This window comes from Oncorhynchus nerka, linkage group LG11, assembly GCF_034236695.1.
Source record: "Oncorhynchus nerka isolate Pitt River linkage group LG11, Oner_Uvic_2.0, whole genome shotgun sequence".
NCBI lineage: Eukaryota > Metazoa > Chordata > Actinopteri > Salmoniformes > Salmonidae > Oncorhynchus > Oncorhynchus nerka.
This window is the reverse complement of record NC_088406.1, coordinates 44,255,532-44,270,345: the sequence shown is the minus strand read 5'-3', so window position 1 is coordinate 44,270,345 and position 14,814 is coordinate 44,255,532. Positions and strand designations below refer to the sequence as shown.

Sequence of the window (14,814 nt, the reverse complement as noted above, 5' to 3'; positions counted from 1 at the left end):
ATCATCTTAAAAGCGTGATATACTCCATAATGAGATATGATAGTGAAACGTCTGTTTACTGTATTGGCAGATATTGACCATTTAAATGGATGACAATTATTGAAAGTGTTTTATGGACTCAGATGATTCCACGTGAGTGCGCGAGACAAAATGGCTATAACTGCAAAATTAGCAATTACAGGATTTCTGTTACCTGTAGTTCTTCATATAAGAATTCAAACAATTTAGATTATCAGATTTACACTTCTTGGAATGTTTGTGTATTGTGACAAACATTGCTTTAGTATACATTGTATTATATACACGTTTAAATCACAAAAGTATTAAATGACCTAGCAATAATAAAAAAAAAAGTATTATCAATGTATACATTTGGGGCCTACAAATATCTTATTTCCAGGGGTGTTTTTTTTTTTTTTTACACAAGTCCTCCTCAAGGTGGACATAGGGGCTCATCAATTTGTGCTGAACCTCAACAGAGGAAGAACAGACGTCATCGCATCGTCTCCCAGATGATCCAGCATGGCGGCGGTCAAGAGACTGAAACGCGTGGCAGCAGCGCAGCCAGGATTCATGTCTTTTAAATCGTCGGCCGGTTCAGATGACTTGAACAGTGGCCAGAGAAAGCGTGTGAATAAAAATAAGAAAAAGAATTGGAACAAACACAGTGATATTCAAGATGTTGAAGAGTTTTTGGATGACGTGAGACTTCAGGAAAGGGCTACAGGGTGAGCAGCATGTGTTAGCCAATAACTGCTTGCATTCTAGCTAGCTACAGTTGCTATCTAGCTAGGTGTATTACTTACAGTACCAATAAACTATTATTTAGCAGGTATTGCGACATTATCAAACCATTGATTACGCTAGCTAGTTTTGCATGTCAATCAATCCAAGTCCACTTGGGAAAAATGGAAACACCACTTTGCTAGCTAGCAATGCTAATATACACGTTGGGTTGTTTATTCTAACTAGCTATGCTATTTTTTTTAAATATATATTTTTTTACAATTTCCGACATGCATTCCTAGCTATAATCAGTGGTGTAAAGTCACCCAGTAAAATACAACTTGAGTAAAAGTCCGAAAGTATTTGGTTTTAAATATACTTAGTATCAAAAGTAAATGGGATTGCTAAAATGTACTTAAGTATCAAAAGTATAAGTATACATTTCAAATGCCTTAGATTAAGCAAGCCAGACGGCATATTTTTTGTGGGGGACACACCAGTTACAAACGAAGCGTTTGTGTTTAGTGAGTGCCAGATCAGATGCAGCAGGGATGACCAGGGATGTTCTCTTGGTAAGTGTGAATTGGACACGTTTCCTGTCAAAATGTAACGTGTACCTTTGGGTTTCATTGAAAATGGAGTAAAAAGTACATTTATTTTTTCTCTGGGATTATGTGGGACTGTAGCGGCCCACCTCGCCCACAGCCAGTGAAATTGCAGGGCGCCAAATTAAAAACATAAATCCCATAATTAAATTTCCTCAAACATACAAGTATTTTACACCATTTTAAAGAAACTTGTAAATCCAGCTACAGTGTCTGATTTCAAAAAGACTTTACGACGAAGGCACACCAAACGATTGTTAGATCAAGCACCTAGTCACAGAAAGCCATTTTTCCAGCCAAAGAGAGGAGTCACAAAAAGCAGAAAGAGAAAATTAGTCACTAACCTTTGACGATCTTCGTCAGATGACTCATAGAACTTTGTTACACAATACATGTATGTTTTGTTAGATAAAGTTCATATTTATATCCAAAAATCTCAGTTTACATTGGTGTGTTATGTTCAGTAGTTCCAAAACATCCAGTGATTTTGCAGAGAGCCACATCAATTTACAGAAATACTCATAATAAACATTGTTAAAAGAAACAAGTTATGCATGTAATTTTAGATCCACTTCTCCTTAATGCAACCGCTGTGTCAGATTTCGGAAAAAGCACACCATGCAAGAATCTGAGTACAGCGCTCAGGCACAAAAACAAGCCATACAGAGACCCGCCATGTTGGAGTCAACAGAAGTCAGAAATAGCATTATAAATATTAACTTACCTTTGATCTTCATCAGAATGCACTCCCAGGAATCCCAGTTCCACAAATGTTTGTTTTGTTCAATAAAGTCCATCATTTGTCCAAATACCTCCTTTTTGTTCTCGCGTTTAGCCCAGTAATCCAAATTCATACGGCGCAAGCACTAGGTCCAGACAAAAAGTTCAGTTACAGTTCGTAGAAACATGTCAAACGATGTATAGAATCGATCTTTAGGATGTTTTTAACATAAATCTTCAATAATGTTCCAACCGGAGAATTACTTTGTCTTTTGAAATGCAGTGCAACACAGGTGGCACACGCATGATCAGCTCATGCCAGACACCTGGTTGAAACAGCTCTCTTTCTCTCCCCCTTCATAGTAGAAGCCTCAAACAAGGTTCTAAAGACTGTTGACATCTAGTGGAAGTCTTATGAAGTGCAATATGACCCCACAGACACTGTATATTCAATAGGCAATGACTTGAAAAACTACAAACTTCAGATTTCCCACTTCCTGGTTTGATTTTTTTCCTCAGGTTTTTGCCTGCCATATGAGTTCTGTTATACTCACAGACATCATTCAAACAGTTTTAGAAACTTCAGTGTTTTCTATCAAAATCTACTAATTGTGTGCATATCCTAGCTTCTGTGCCCGAGTAGCAGGCAGTTTACTTTGGGCGCGCTTTTCATCCGGAGGTGAAAATAGTGCCCCTACCCTAGAGAAGTTCTTAAGGAATGTAGTAAAGTAAAAGTTGGCAAAAATATAAATAGTAAAGTACAGATACCTGGAAAAACTACTTAAGTAGTACTTTAAAGTATTTTTACTTAAGTAGTTTATACCACAGTCTATAAGCACCCAAACTTGAGCAATACACCTAAACTGAATTGTTTCTTGACCGGTTTACTCATGTATGATTCGGCTGCTTTTATGTACTTAGCTAGCTAACATTTATGCTCTTATTTACAGTTTAACACATGCTGTATACCCACATTTTATTTGCTTCAAAATATGAAGTTATTCATTTACTTTTTTTTTCGACAGAGGACTGATATCTGAGAAGCCAGATGATAGCCTGTTTTTTGTGGACATTGGAGAGCAGAGAAAATATGTCCAGCCAGGTAAATGATACCACTGTTTATAATAAATACATTTTCTGCTTCAGTTTTGTAAATGTTTAGAGTGTCAAATCACTGATGTTAGTGTTTTCTGTGTCGGATGCCAGAAGTCCAAGAGGGAAAGAAGGGGAAGAAGTCAAAGTCGCGGCCCTTGAGGATAGACCTAATCCTGCAGCATGACTCCCTCGTCCCTCCACCTAAAGAGTGAGTTTCTGACCCTGAACATGGCCCTCTCACCCCCGGCATCCTGCCCCTTACCTGGAGATGGGTCAGTCAAGTTGTGCATGGCACAATGTCCAGTGATGAACCCATCCTTGCACTCACAGTATTTCCTCTGGAATGTGAAGACAATCATGGAACTCAGGGAGCTGTTGTGTGAACAGTCTTCTGGGAACTGAGGGCAACATGCTGTGCTGCCTCCCCTCTCCGGGGTCGTATGTACTAGAAATGAAACGGAAACTCAGAGGGACTACCTGAACTTACTTTTGTTTTCTGTTGAGAAAGGTTTTCCTACTGTTTGCACGAACTAATACGACCCAGATATGCCTCCACGTTATAAACTGAAGCCATGCAGCAAGGCTATATTTTGAAAGTACACAAGTGTACTTAGGTTAGTTTATTCCTCATTCTCATAATAAACTGTGATTGTGCACTGAATTCTTCCTTTTCTTGGGGACACTACTTAAAATTCAGTTCCCTCTCTCCCCTAGTATTTTGGCCCACCAGCAACCGAATGCAAAGAAACTCCGCCGCATTGCAGAGAATGCAGAGAAATTGGCGGCCATGGGTGTGTTACCACGGAGACAGAAACGGCTCTTGAACCGCAGACCGGCAATTACAGCGTCAAAATCAAAAACGGCGGCCAACAACTTCCCAGACAGACCCTATTATGATCTGTGGGGAGGTGATGGTAAGTTTGACTATTCAAAAATGCTCAATTATTTCGAAATAAATCCTGGAGTTCTTTTGTCGGTGTTTGTGACCATCTTTTCTACATATTGCAGCCAAAGAGACAGCTGATCCTTACTACCTTGAGCAAACAGGGAAGAAGCGTGTGAAGGTGAGAAGAATACTGCATTGTCACTGCCTGAAAGTTTATAGTTTCTCAGTATTGTATGTGCTGCATAGTGAAGAGGGATACTTAGGCAAATGGGAGCGTTTGTATATTTACTGTCTGACCATGAGGTTTTTAACACTGTCTTGTTCACTCTTAGCGACCAGAGAAGCTCAACTCAAAGCCCTCTGTTCTCCCGGCAGTGGAAGTCATAGCCCCCGGAGGCTCCTACAACCCAGACTTCTTCTCCCATCAGGTAACTTACTACACTTAACAACAGTGATTAAAACGCAAACCTTCAATCCTGGTTCGTTCTGGAAGTCGACCGATTGATTTTTCAATACCGATACCAATTATTGGAGGGCCAAAAAAAGCCGATACGATTAATCAGACGATCAATTTTTAAAATAGATTTATTTGTAATAATGACAATTACAACAATACTGAATGAACACTTATTTTAACTTAATATAATAAATCAATAAAATCAATTTAGCCTCAAATAAATTATGAAACATGTTCAATTTGGTTTAAGTAATGCAAAAACAGTGTTGGAGAAGAAAGTAAAAGTGCAATATGTGCCATGTAAGAAAGCTAACATTTAAGTTCCTTGCTTAGAACATGAGAACATATGAAAGCTGGTGGTTCCTTTTAACATGAGTCTTCAATATTACTATTGGAAGTTCTTATAGACACTTTAGTATTGCCAGGGAAACAGTATAGCTTCCGTCCCTCTCCTCGCCCCTACCTGGGCTCGAACCAGGAACACATCGACAACAGCCACCCTCGAAGCATCGTTACCCATTGCTCCACAAAAGCCGCGGCCCTTGCAGAGCAAGGGGAACAACTACTCCAAGTTTCAGAGCGAGTGACGTTTGAAACGCTATTAGCGCGTTCCTGCTAACTAGCTAGCCATTTCACATCGGTTAAACCAGCCTAATCTCGGGAGTTGATGGGCTTGAAGTCAATAACAGCTCAATGCTTGAAGCACAGCGAAGAGCTGCTGGCAAACACACGAAAGTGCTGTTTGAATGAATGCTTACGAGCCTGCTGCTGCCTACCATCGCTCAGTCAGACTGCTCTATCAAATCATAGACTTAATTATATAACATAACAACACACAGAGATATGAACCTTTGGTCATTAATATGGTAGAATCCGGAAACGATCATTTCGCAAAACGTTTATTCTTTCAGTGAGATACGGAACCGTTCCGTATTTTATCTAACGGATGGCATCCCTAAGTCTAAATATTGCTGTTACATTGTACACCCCAAAAATGTTATGTCATAATTATGTACAATTCTGGCAAATTAATTACGGTCTTTGTTAGGAATAAATGGACTTCAGGCAGCGCGCGAAATTCAAAAATATTTTTTAGAAATATGTAACTTTCGCACATCAAGTCCAATACAGCAAATGAAAGATAAACATCTTGTTAATCTACACATCTTGTCAGATTTCAAAAATGCTTTACAGCTAAAGCACAACACATGACTGTTAGGTCATAGCAAAGTCGAAAAACACAGCCATTTTTCCAGCCAAAGATGGGAGTCACAAAAAGCAGAAATATAGATCAAATGAATCACTAACCTTTGATGATCTTCATCAGATGACACTCATAGGACATCCATGTTACACCATGTTTTGTTCGATAATGTGCATATGTATATCCAAAAATCTCTGTTTACATTGGCGTCTTACGTGCAGCAATGTTTTGATTCCAAAACATCTGGTGATTTTGCTGAAATACTCATAATAAACATTGATAAAAGATGTGTTATTCACAGAGTTAAAGAGACTTCTCCTTAATACAACCGCTGTGTCAGATTTTTTTTTAAACTTAATAAAGCGTAATCTGAGAACAGCGCTCAGAACCCAAAACAGCCAGAGGATTATCCGCCATTTTGGAATCAACAAAGTTAGAAACAATACCATAAATATTCACTTACCTTTGATCTTCATCAGAAGGCACTCCCAGGAATCCCAGTTCGACAATAAATGACTGATTTGTTCCATAAAGTTCCATCATCGATGTCCAAATAGCTACATGTTGCTAACGTGTTTAGCCCAGTAATCCATCTTCATGAGGCGCGATTTCGTCCAGACAAAAACTCAAAGTTCCGTTACAGTCCTTTAGAAACATGTCAAACGATGTATGGAATCAATCTTTAGGATGTTTTTAACATAAAACATCAATAATGTTCCAACCGGAGAATTCCTTTGTCTTCAGAAAAGCACTGGAACGAGAAGTAACTCTGTCGAGAGCGCACATCAAGAGACTAAGGCTCTCTGCCAGACCACTGACTCGAATAGGTCTCCTGAGCCCCTCCTTTATAGTAGAATCCTCAAACCAATTTCTAAAGACTGTGGACATCTAGTGGAAGCCCTAGGAAGTGCAACCTCATCCATATCTCAATGTGTATTCGGTAGGCCAAGCTTTGAAAAACTACAAACCTCAATGTCCCACTTCCTGGTTGGATTCTTTTCAGGTTTTCGCCTGCCATGCCATATGAGTTCTGTTATACTCAGACTGTTATGTTCAAACAGTTTTAGAAAGAGTGCTTTTTTTCGCGAATGCGCTTGTTAAATCATCCCCTGTTTGGCGAAGTAGGCTGTGATTCGATGAGAAATGAACTTCTTATGGATCAGTGGACGCTAGCGTCCCACCTCGACAACTTCCAGGGAAAGTGCAGAGCGCCAAATTCAAATTAAATTACTATAAATATTTAACTTTCATGAAATCACAAGTGCAATACATCAAAATAAAGCTTAACTTGTTGTTAATCCAGCCGCCATGTCAGATTTCAAAAATGCTTTACGGCGAAGGCAAACCATGCGATTATCTGAGGACAGCGCTCAGCACACAAAACATTACAAACAGTTAGCAGCCAAGTAGATTAGTCACGAAAGTCAGAAATAGCAATAAAATGAATCACTTACCTTTGATCTTCGTATGGTTGCACTCACAATACTCCCAGTTACACAAATGTTAGTTTTGTTCGATAGTCACTCTTTATATCCAAAAACCTAAATTTTGTTGGCGTGTTTTGTTCAGTAATCCAATGGCTCAAATGCGGTCACAAGAGACAGACGAAAATTCCAAATAGTATCCGGAAAGTTCGTAGAAACATGTCAAACGATGTTTATAATCAATCCTCGGGTTGTTTTTAGTCTAAATAATCGATAATATTTCAACCAGACAATAGCGTTGTCAATATAAAAGAAAAACAAGAAAGGCGTGCTCTCGGGATTGCGCTCCAAATAAGTTGGGGAAATTCCACTGGCCTCTCATTGAAACTGCTCATTCTCCCTCATTTTTCAGAATAAAGCCTGACACAATGTCTAAAGAATGTTCACAGCTAGGGAATGGAAGCCATAGGGAATGGAATCTGGGTCCTATCCCTTTAAATGGTAGATAGGCTTTCATTGGAAAAACACCCATTTCAAAATAATAGCACTTCCTGGATGGATTTTCCTCAGGTTTTCACCTGCCATTTCAGTTTTGTTATACTCAGACTTTATTTTAACAGTTTTGGAAACTAATGTTTTCTATCCAAATCTACCAATTATATGCATGTCCTTGCTTCTGGTCCTGAGTAGCAGGCTTTGAGCAGGCTTTTCATCTAAAATTCCAAATGCTGCCCCCTATTTTTATTTATTTCACCTTTATTTAACCAGGTAGGCTAGTTGAGAACAAGTTCTCATTTGCAACTGCGACCTGGCCAAGATAAAGCATAGCAGTGTGAACAGACAACACAGAGTTACACATGGAGTAAACCATTAACAAGTCAATAACACAGTAGAAAAAAAATGGGCAGTCTATATACAATGTGTGCAAAAGGCATGAGGAGGTAGGCGAATAATACAATTTTGCAGATTAACACTGGAGTGATAAATGATCAGATGGTCATGTACAGGTAGAGATATTGGTGTGCAAAAGAGCAGAAAAGTAAATAAATAAAAACAGTATAAAAACAGTATGGGACACTATCCCAAAAAGTTGAATAGGTACAGCATTGATTATATGCAACGCAGGACACGCTAGATACACTAGTAATATCATCAACCATGTGTAGTTAACTAGTTATTATGTTAACCTCTTACGTCGACCCGACACGCATGCGTCCCATCTAGCCATCTGGAAATGCAAATGCGCTACGCTAAATGCTGATAGCACTCGTTAAAACTCAAACGTTCATTAAAACACACATGCAGGGTACTGAATTAAAGCTACACTCGTTGTGAATCCAGCCAACAAGTCAGATTTTTTAAATGCTTTTCGGCGAAAGCATGAGAAGCTATTATCTGATAGCATGCAACACCCCGAAATACCCGAAGGGGACGTAAACAAAATAATTAGCATAGCCGGCGCTACACAAAACGCAGAAATAAAATATAAAATATTCATTACCTTTGACGATCTTCTTTGTTGGCACTCCTAGATGTCCCATAAACATCACTATTGGGTCTTTTTTTTCTCGATTAAATCGGTCCATATATACCCTAAATATCGATCTATGAATAGTGTGTGATCCAGGGAAAAACAGCGTTTTAAAACGCAACGTCATTTTTTTTAAATTAAAAAAGTCGGCGATAAACTTTCACAAAACACTTCGAAATACTTTTGTAATCCAACTTTAGGTATTAGTAAACGTTAATAATCTATCAAATTGATCACGGGGCGATGTGTATTCAATAGCTCCACGTCTTGAAATCATGTTCAGAAATTTCTCATCCAAAACATCCTGTCGGAGACTGGAAGGAATGGGCTCTCTCTCACTCGTTTGACCAAGAAACAAAGGCTAGGCAATTGACATCGTATGGAAGCTGTAGGACTTGCAATCTCAGCCCCATGTAATTTGGTTTCCCATAAACAATACATGCAAGTGGCGCATTGATACTTTTTCCAGTTTTCAGTGATCAGTTTTTCTTGCGCTTTTCGATGAAACGCATGCTCTGTTATAGTCACAGCCGTGATTTAACCAGTTTTAGAAACGTCAGAGTGTTTTCTATCCACACATACTAATCATATGCATATACTATATTCCTGGCATGAGTAGCAGGACGCTGAAATGTTGCGCGATTTTTAACAGAATGTTCGAAAAGGCAGGGGGTAGACTTAACAGGTTTAACCTCTTGCCTCTACTTGGGACGCTTGCGTCCCAACTAGAGCTCTGGAAATGCAAATGCGCTACGCTAAATGCTAATAGTATTAGTTAAAACTCAAAAGTTCATTAAAATACACATGCAGGGTATCAAATTAAAGCTACACTCGTTGTGAATCCAGGCAACAAGTCAGATTTTTAAAATGCTTTTCGGCGACAGCATGAGAAGCTATTATCTGATAGCATGCACCAATACACTACAACACAAAAGCACAGCAGGGGACGTAAACAAAATAATTAGCATTTCGGCGTTACACAAACCGCACAATAAAATAGAAAACAGTCATTACCTTTCACCATCTTCTTTGTTGGCACTCCTAGATGTCCCATAAACACTATTGGGTCTTTATTTCGATTAAATCGGGCCATATAAAGCCAAGATATCGTTATATGTAGACTGTGTGATAAACGAAAAAAACTGCGATTTCACAACGTAACGTCATTTTTTAAAATTCAAAAAGTAGACGATAAACTTTCACAAAACACTTCGAAATACGTTTGTAATGCTACTTTAGGTATTAGTAAACGTTAATAAGCGATAAAAATCATCCATAGGCGATGTCGTCTTGGAAAAAATTTCACGAGAGAGCTCTTCCGGAATGATCTGGGCGGAGACCGGAGGTAAGTGGTGCCCCTGTTTCGGTTCAACCAAGAATCAAAGATGATTCAATTCACAAGACTCTAGACAACATGGGGATGCTGTGGGAGTTGAATGCTCGGTCTTATCTAATTCGGCTCACTGTTAACAATTGCTGGAAGTGGCGCAAGGATATTTATTTCCATTTTCTGTGATCAGGTTTTCCTGCGCTTTCCGATGTAACGCACGTTATGTAATAGCCACAGTCGTGATTTAACCAGTTTTAAAAACGTCCGAGGGTTTCCTATCCACACATTCTAACCATATGAACGTACTATATTCCTGGCATGAGTAGCAGGGCGCTGAAATGTTGCGCGATTTTTAACAAAATGTTTAAAAAAGTAGAGGGTAGGAGCAACTAGTTAAGATTGTTTTTTACAAGATAGGTTTAATGCTAGCTAGCAACTTACCTTGACTTACCTCGTGTAACAGGTAGTCAGGCTCCTCGTGGAATGCAATATAAGACAGGTTGTTAGAGCGTTGGACTAGTAACCGGAAGGTTGCAAAAACAAATCCCCGAGCTGACAGGATAAAAAATCTGTCGTTATGCCCCTGAACAGGGCTGTTAACCCACCGTTCCTAGGCCGTCATTGAAAATAAGAATGTGTTCTTAACTGACTTGCCTAGTTAAATAAAGGTGTAAAAAAAAATACAGATTACTGATTGTTATGAAACCTTGAAGTCGGCCATTTCGATTAATCGGTCGACCTCTAGTTCGTTCATCAATGTTTCTGCTCGCTTGGTGTGTGTGTGAGGATCTGTCTTTTCATGTTGAGTAATGCTGTGGTTGATGTATTGAAGTGCTGACCTTTCTCTCAGGCCTTGTTACTAGAGGCCCATGAGGTGGAGGTGAAGCGGGAGAGAGCAGAGCTGAGAATAGAGAGACAGCTGGCTGTCAACCGAGAGGATACCGCCACTGAGGTACAACATCAGTACACCCCTCCCCCCGCCGCTCAACTGTTCGTCGTTTCACAATTCAGACCTGTATGTGGTCTGTCCAGCTCAATTTTGCCTGACCTTCCTCGCTGTTTCTCTGCAGGAGACAGTCTTCCAGGAGCTAGTGGAAGGGCTAGTGGAAGAGGAGGAAGAAGAAGATGAGGAGGAAGAGGATGTTTCTATTCGTGGCGGCTTGCAGCAGGAGAAAAAGACAGAGAAAGAAAGGAGGCGAGAGAGAGCCGACAAGATAAAGGTACGCGAGACTACAAAGTATTTTCCCCACTAACGTGCCCTAGTCTTTCCCCTCCATGTGCTAGCTTAGGATCTGACCGACAGTGTCTCTCTCGCTGTGCAGTCGCAACAGAAGCAGGCAGCAAGGGTGTTCACTGACAAGAAGCAGCAGCTCTTCCAGCTGCGCTCCATCCAGGCGACCCTGAAGAGGGGGGAGCAGCAGACTAGAGAGAGGGTGGCCCAGCGCAAGGCCAACCAGGAGGCAGAGAAGTCCATGCCTCGACGTCTCGGCAGACTCAGGTCAGTACCTCCACAGGGCTGCCACTGTTATCTGCTATCTTGGTTATTTATTACTATTTTATACCTAGAGTGAGATGCAACTGTTCCCCCATTTTGCAAAGCAGATCAAGTAAATTGCATCATAGTATGAACTGTAAGTAGTCCTAGACATTTCTGTAACAATGGGCTCCAGAAGAGCCTATACCCCATTCCAAACCAAATAATTGAGCCTTATTTCTATAGTGCTGCTTTCCCCTAAGTGTGAGTTGTGTCTGTGCTGCTGTTTTGTCTATTGTCTCCATACTGTCTGAACTTGTCCCCCACATATCTCCCCAGGTTCCAGGCTCAGGATCTAGAGGTCCAGCTAAGTGATGAGATTCCTGGATCCCTGCGCACACTCAAGGTTTGACTGACTGTATCCCACTCACATTCTACAATACAATCATACTCGGCTGACCTTTGAACCCATGTCCATGTACACTAACGTTCAAAAGTTTGGGATCACTTAGTCCTTGTTTTTTAAACAAAAGCCCTTTTCTTTTTTTGTCCATTAAAATAACATCAAATTGATCAGAAATACAGTGTAGACATTGTTAATGTTGTAAATTATTATTGTAGCTTGAAACTGATTTTATTTTTTAAATGGAATATCTACATAGGCGTACAGAGGCCCATTATCAGCAACCATCACTCCTGTGTTCCAATGGCACGTTGTGTTAGCTAATCCAAGTTTATCATTTTAAAAGGCTAATAGGTCATTAGAAAATAATTTTGCAATTATGTTAACACAGCTGAAAACTGTTGGCCTGAACAGTTTGCACTGTTCTGTGAAGGGAGTAGTACACAGCGTTGTACGAGATCTTCAGTTTCTTGGCAATTTCTCTCATGGAATAGCCTTAATTTCTCAGAACAAGAATAAACTGATGAGTTTCCGAAGAAAGGTCTTTGTTTCTGGCCATTTTAAGCCTGTATTCGAACCCACAAATGCTGATGCTCCAGATACTCAACTAGTCTGAAGAAGGCCCGTTTTATTGCTTATTTAATCAGAACAACAGTTTTCAGCTGTGCTAACGTCATTGCAAAAGTGTTTTCTAACCAATTGGCTAATCAAAGTTTCTCATTTTAAAAGGCTAACACAACGTGCCATTGGAACAAAGGAGTGATGGTTATTGATAATGGGCCTATGTAGATATTCCATTAAAAAATCAGCCATTTCCAGCTACAACAGTCATTAACAATGTCTAAACTATTTCTGATCAATTTAATGTTATTTTAATGGGCGAAAAATGTGCTTTTGTTTCAAAAACAAGGACATTTCAAAGTGACCGCACACTCGTTCAAAAGTTTATGTGGAACTGAAATGCTGAAAAGTTTCAGGATAGCAACGTAATTCCCTTCAATAACGTCTCACGTTGACCCCTGTTTTGGTGCAAGGTCCTTCATCAGAGCACTCATCTATATGGGTTTACTAACATGTTTCCCTTCACATGTAATTATGTGTCCTGCAGCCAGAGGGCAGTGTCCTCAAGGACCGCTTCAAGAGTATGCAGAAGAGGAACATGATTGAGCCCAGAGAACGAGCCAAGTAAGTTATTCTCCCTTTAAAAACAAACAGCATCTCATGTCAGAAATATATTGAACTGTGATGTCATATACCTAGTGTGTCTGTAACTTTCATAGTGGAACTTTCTAGATTTGTTTGTTTATTTCCAGAGAGTTATACTACAAAGCAGGATCAATGCCTTAGCCAGTTAACTTGCCTAAATATTGTGAAATAACTTTTTAGAAAGCTGAGCTTGAAATGGGAATGATCTGACTCAAACACATGTTTGACTTTCTTAATGAACCAGAAAATCAGTAGTTATTTTTGGTTGTTTATCAACGTTAGCTGGGTAACTGTGTTGTAGTGCACCCCCTCTGTTGGTTCAGTCAGCTTGAGCCTGACTGTGTCCAGTGATGATCCCATCCTCGCGATAACAGTATTTCCTCGGAAATGTGAAGACAATCATGGAACTCGGGGAGCTGTTGTGTAAACAGCCTCTTGGGAACTGAGGGCAACACGCTATGCTGCTTTCCCTCCACATCTCCTTTTGTTTATCTTGTACAAGAGAATATAGTCTTGATTTGTTATGAAGCCGTTGACGTGCTTTAGAATGGACAGTGTTTGATTGTGTGCTCCGCCTCCTCCCACAGGTTCAAGAGGAGACACAAGGTGAAGTATGTTGAAAAGAGGGCCTTCAGGGAGATCACCTAGAGACCAAACCAACCTATGGAACAGTTCAAGACTGACGTCACGAACAACACAGCGGCACCCACCACTGAGTGACAGCCAGCCAGAGAGCTACTGTTTGCCCCATCAATTGTCATCAATCAACTCAGCCCATTTTTTTTGTTATTGATGGATTTGCCACCTTTTTACATCTGTTGAAAAATGTTAAATTCCCCACAACTTGTAACATTTGCCAGGCCTTGATATTTTCACACATCTATATACAACACAAACCAGCCCAACCCAGGTAGTGTTATACAGATTCAGTCAGATTCAGTCTAATGCATTTTGAGGTCAAATGAGTTCATTGGCAGGATATTTAAATAATCTGGATCTGTCAACATCAGTTGAGAACGTTAGACTTCAGAAGGGTGCTCTCCTGTCTCCCTCCCAGTTGGTAATCAAACCAAGATTAATACCCTCGTTAGAAGGGGTGGATGCCTGAGTGAATACGCAAAGCGATTAATGACGTAGTAACGTTTATAACCACGTGTCAAGAGTTGGACTTGTGTGCTTATATCACTTATCTGTTATTGTGTACAAAATCCCTTTATTTGCCATAATCTGACTTGATTTCATTAAAACAAGTTAATTATTGACATTGTTTTTACTGACTGCTATTTAAATGCCTCATTGCATTTGTGGCAACAATATCATTGTTTTGGCCTATTCAATCCCAAAATGTATTGTATTTCATAGTGGGATTTTATTGTACTTTTGTCTACACAATTCTGTCAAAGTGGATGAAATGCAAAAAATAAATAAAAATGAGTTAAATTAAACTGCCTTGATTAGATAAGTATTTGCCCCCTTCAGGCAATACACGTTGGAAACATCTTTGGCAGAGATTACAGCTGTGAGTCTTTTTGGGTGAGTCTCTTAAGAGCTTTCCACACCTGTGTTGTGCAATATTTGACCACTATTTTCAAAATTTTAGCTCCAAATTTTCAACTCTTGGTAAGCAACTATGGTGTAGATTTGTGTTGTAGGTGGTTGACGTGCTGAAAGGTGAATTCATCTCCCAGTGTCTCGTGTGAAGCAGAGTTCCCTCTATGGTTTTTCCTGTGCTTAGCTCCATCCTGTTTCTTTT

General features: G+C 39.8%; 1 protein-coding gene across 1 annotated transcript; it reads left to right on the top strand.

Annotated features, from left to right (window-relative positions):
- The first annotated feature begins 31 nt into the window (after positions 1 to 31).
- Positions 32 to 14,506, top strand: LOC115136947 (ribosome biogenesis protein NOP53-like). The gene is made up of 13 exons (XM_029672875.2): positions 32 to 132; positions 428 to 728; positions 3,077 to 3,153; positions 3,258 to 3,354; positions 3,861 to 4,060; positions 4,155 to 4,210; positions 4,365 to 4,460; positions 10,829 to 10,930; positions 11,049 to 11,198; positions 11,301 to 11,476; positions 11,792 to 11,858; positions 12,964 to 13,040; positions 13,649 to 14,506. Exons 2-13 carry the CDS (start codon positions 523 to 525, stop codon positions 13,707 to 13,709), a joined length of 1,365 nt encoding a protein of 454 aa, XP_029528735.1. The 5' UTR covers positions 32 to 132; positions 428 to 522; the 3' UTR covers positions 13,710 to 14,506.
- Positions 14,507 to 14,814: the final 308 nt, after the last annotated feature.